Genomic DNA, 3,276 nt, shown 5'->3' on the forward strand with positions numbered 1-3,276 from the left:
ATCGTCAAGGCAATGTATTCTAATCTTTCAGAACTCAACTCACACCTCTGGCAGAGCACAAAATTGCTGCCTTCATCATGGCTGCAGAATTAGCACCACTAGTGTTTAAAAAGTGGCCCTTGATGCCTTGGCACATCCTTGTGCTTTATCTGAAGGAGATTTGGTGCTAGATTTTTCTGAAAGGTTATTTAGGATGCCTAGATACATGGCTATCATAATCAGGGAGCACTTATTCTTTAGAACCCTCATGCCATCCTATTATGGTTGTACCTGACCACCTAGATAGATGACATCTTTCCACTAACACGTTTTCACATGGAACTATTTACACTCTATAGGTAAGCGTAGTAATACTTACCAATATCACTATGAGAAATACTTGAAGCTAGAGATGCTGAGTTGGAATCTTTGGATGAGATTCTTTCAAGGTAATAAAATATATTAATTATTGCTCACAAAACAACAACGGTTTGCTCACATACTTCTGGAAGTTCCTCTATATTTCAACATGTCTTTAGGGTGCAGTTTGCTTTTTTTCCTGACCAGTATAGTATGGCAGATGTAGCAAAAGATCTATGCATGAGAATGACTTCACATATATATGTACATATATATATACACATATCTTTTGCATAAATGTTGCTTCCTCTAGTAAGAAATGAGAGATTATATTGAGTATACATTGTTATTTTTCTCTCCTACCAACTGAAAGTGCTTTTGAAGACAGCTTTTGATGCCTACCATATACCAACAATAAGAAAGGGTGACAGTGTCAAGAAAAAACCCATTTCTCCTACTTTCAAAGTTGGAACTAAGCCCTCTAAATTGCATGCTTTTGGAGGTACAAATCTACTATTTGCCTTTATCAAATTTTAAATTAGGATCTCTAATTTTATTAGGCTAAGGAAAGCCTCATCTGGAAATTCCCTACACCAATACATATGGGGAACTTGTTTGTAATTCACTTTCTTAGAGGGAAGTAGGGGCAGACTGTGAGACTGACTCACTTACCCCAAGGACATAGAACTAGTATGTATTAGAAGCACAACTTGAACCCAGTTCTTCTTGACTCTGTGCTATGTTGCTCTTATTAGCAAGGCAAAAAGAGAATGACTGAAAACTTCATCACACAATTTTGCCTGGTGAAAAAGTTCTTAGGTTTCTTTTTGATGTCAGCATCCTCATCATTCAAGTAATGTTTTTATATCAGATATAATAACATATTATTGTCTGAGTTTAAGAATTTGGGTCATAATTCTAGACGTATAAAAATAGCCAATAATGTCTTTGGGCTATGTAATAGGGCAAAATGGACAACTTTGGTTATTTCATTCCAATTGATTTTGGTCATATCAGTCGAGAACATGGATCTTCTGTGCAGGCCACATTACATGACCCTCCTAACTGAGTAGGACCATGTAAGTTGCCTTGAATTCCAGAAACACCTGAAATGGGGCAAATCACCCTTTCTGTTACTGTCACATTTTCTGTGAGCCGAGGATCAAAGACTACAGTGGAAGGCTGAGTGAATGAGCCAGAAGCAGTATAAGACTCGGTCACCAAGAAATTACCCTGGAGTAAAGGATCAGGTATTGGAATTGCAGGCTGAAACACAGGCCCAGAAGCTGAGAGAGTTGGAATTTCATTGCTGTAGAAAGTTGTAGGTGGACAGGTAACATTGGCGGTAGGTTGACAAGTTCCATATGTGGATGAAGCAGGTGCTGACTGTGATCCAGGTATCCCTGCTGCAGTAATGTTTGTTTTCTCAGGTGCCTGAGAGAGTTTGGGTTCATCATCGATACCCATGCTTATATCTGCTAACTTCTTAAATTTTGGCCCTAATGAATCCAAGAAGTTGTCATCAAAATCATCTGCGATGAAACTACAACAGCCAACAGAACCTACAGGAGAACTAGGGGCTTCTTCTATTCCTTCATCATCGTATATTAAGAGGCAGTCAGATATACCTTGACCATCATCTTCATCTGCACAGGCAAATGCTTTCTAAAAAAAAGTAGAGAAAAATTAAGTATCTTAAAAAAATCATTTTGATCACATTTTGGTCCTCTTTATGTTCTCTGGGGTGAAACAGAGCATCTTATACAAGATGACCCTTCAAATATTAGAGGACTGGGATGCAATTATTTTTTTCAAAATTCTTTGCACAGGCACTGGTGCTTTGAAACAGATGTAGTTGGTATTTATCTCAGATATAGTACTATATTAGGCACTTGTCTGGTTACCAAGAAAAAGGTTAGGAGATCTAAGTAACTGTGAGAGTCTATTGGTAGCTGGAAAAGGGCATGGGTGAAGGAATGGTTTTAATTTTTTTAATTTATTAAAAATAGCATTGTCTTCTCAATCTGAAAGATGCAAAGATTGGATTGGATGACCTCTAAGATTTCTTCTAGTTCTTTTTGATTCCTACTAACTGCATTTTTTGTATAGGTACAGAATTAGCTTTCTTGTGATTTTAGAACCCAACCTTTTCAGAAACATTTTCACTTTAACAAAAATAAAATGGCCAGTCTTTGAATATTTATCTCTATCAATGGTAAATTTTCTTCAGTAAAATGTTCTTAGTAAAAAAAAACCAAACACCCTTCATTTAGGTTTCCAAATAGTGTACTTCAAGTACACTGTGTTCTAATGATCTATTTATCTGAAAGAGACTGTCTGTGTCTTAAGAAATGACTATATATATATATATATATATATATATATATAAAAGAAATGACTATCAACTTTTTGCATTTTTAAAAGAGGATTTCCAAGGGCAGCCATAAAGGGCTGGACCTCCAAGGAAGCACAGAAACCAAGGGCATTGTTTCAGTGATAAAAGGTTTGTGCTACCTGTCTTCTTTCCAGACACACTCATCAATGATGTCTTGACTAAATGCAAGTTATACTTCCAGCTTAAGTATAAAATAAGCAGATCTAAGAAACATTTATTTTTGTTCTAATACATTAGAATAATGAAAAGGAATAACCTCTAATTCAACTGGTATAGATTTAATGATAGAATTAAGTTCTTTTCTTTAGTAAGAGCTAGCCCTATTAGCCAAATCTAACAGCTAAGCTAAACATAGACATTTTATTAAGACTGTTATCTATAGATTTAATAAATAGAAAGATTGATAAGATTTAAACATTTAGTAGTAGATATTAGAATAAGAAATATATCTTTGTAGGAATAAGAATAGTTATTAGATTAAGTTAGAGATAATAAGGTTTTTTTTTTTTTAAATCCTTAACCATTTTTTTAACCCTTGTCTT

At 35.1% G+C, this 3,276-nt stretch overlaps 1 protein-coding gene across 1 annotated transcript in view; it reads right to left on the reverse strand.

Annotated features, from left to right (window-relative positions):
* Window positions 1-1,347: 1,347 nt before the first annotated feature.
* Window positions 1,348-3,276, reverse strand: part of DSG3 (desmoglein 3) — a 49,766-nt gene continuing 47,837 nt past the window's right edge. Inside the window, exon 14 of the mRNA XM_044682885.1 lies at window positions 1,348-2,004. Within this exon, the coding sequence (XP_044538820.1) occupies window positions 1,348-2,004 (657 nt within the window). The remainder of the gene's footprint in view (window positions 2,005-3,276) is intronic.

Source organism: Gracilinanus agilis, chromosome 1 (assembly GCF_016433145.1).
Source record: "Gracilinanus agilis isolate LMUSP501 chromosome 1, AgileGrace, whole genome shotgun sequence".
Taxonomy (NCBI): domain Eukaryota; kingdom Metazoa; phylum Chordata; class Mammalia; order Didelphimorphia; family Didelphidae; genus Gracilinanus; species Gracilinanus agilis.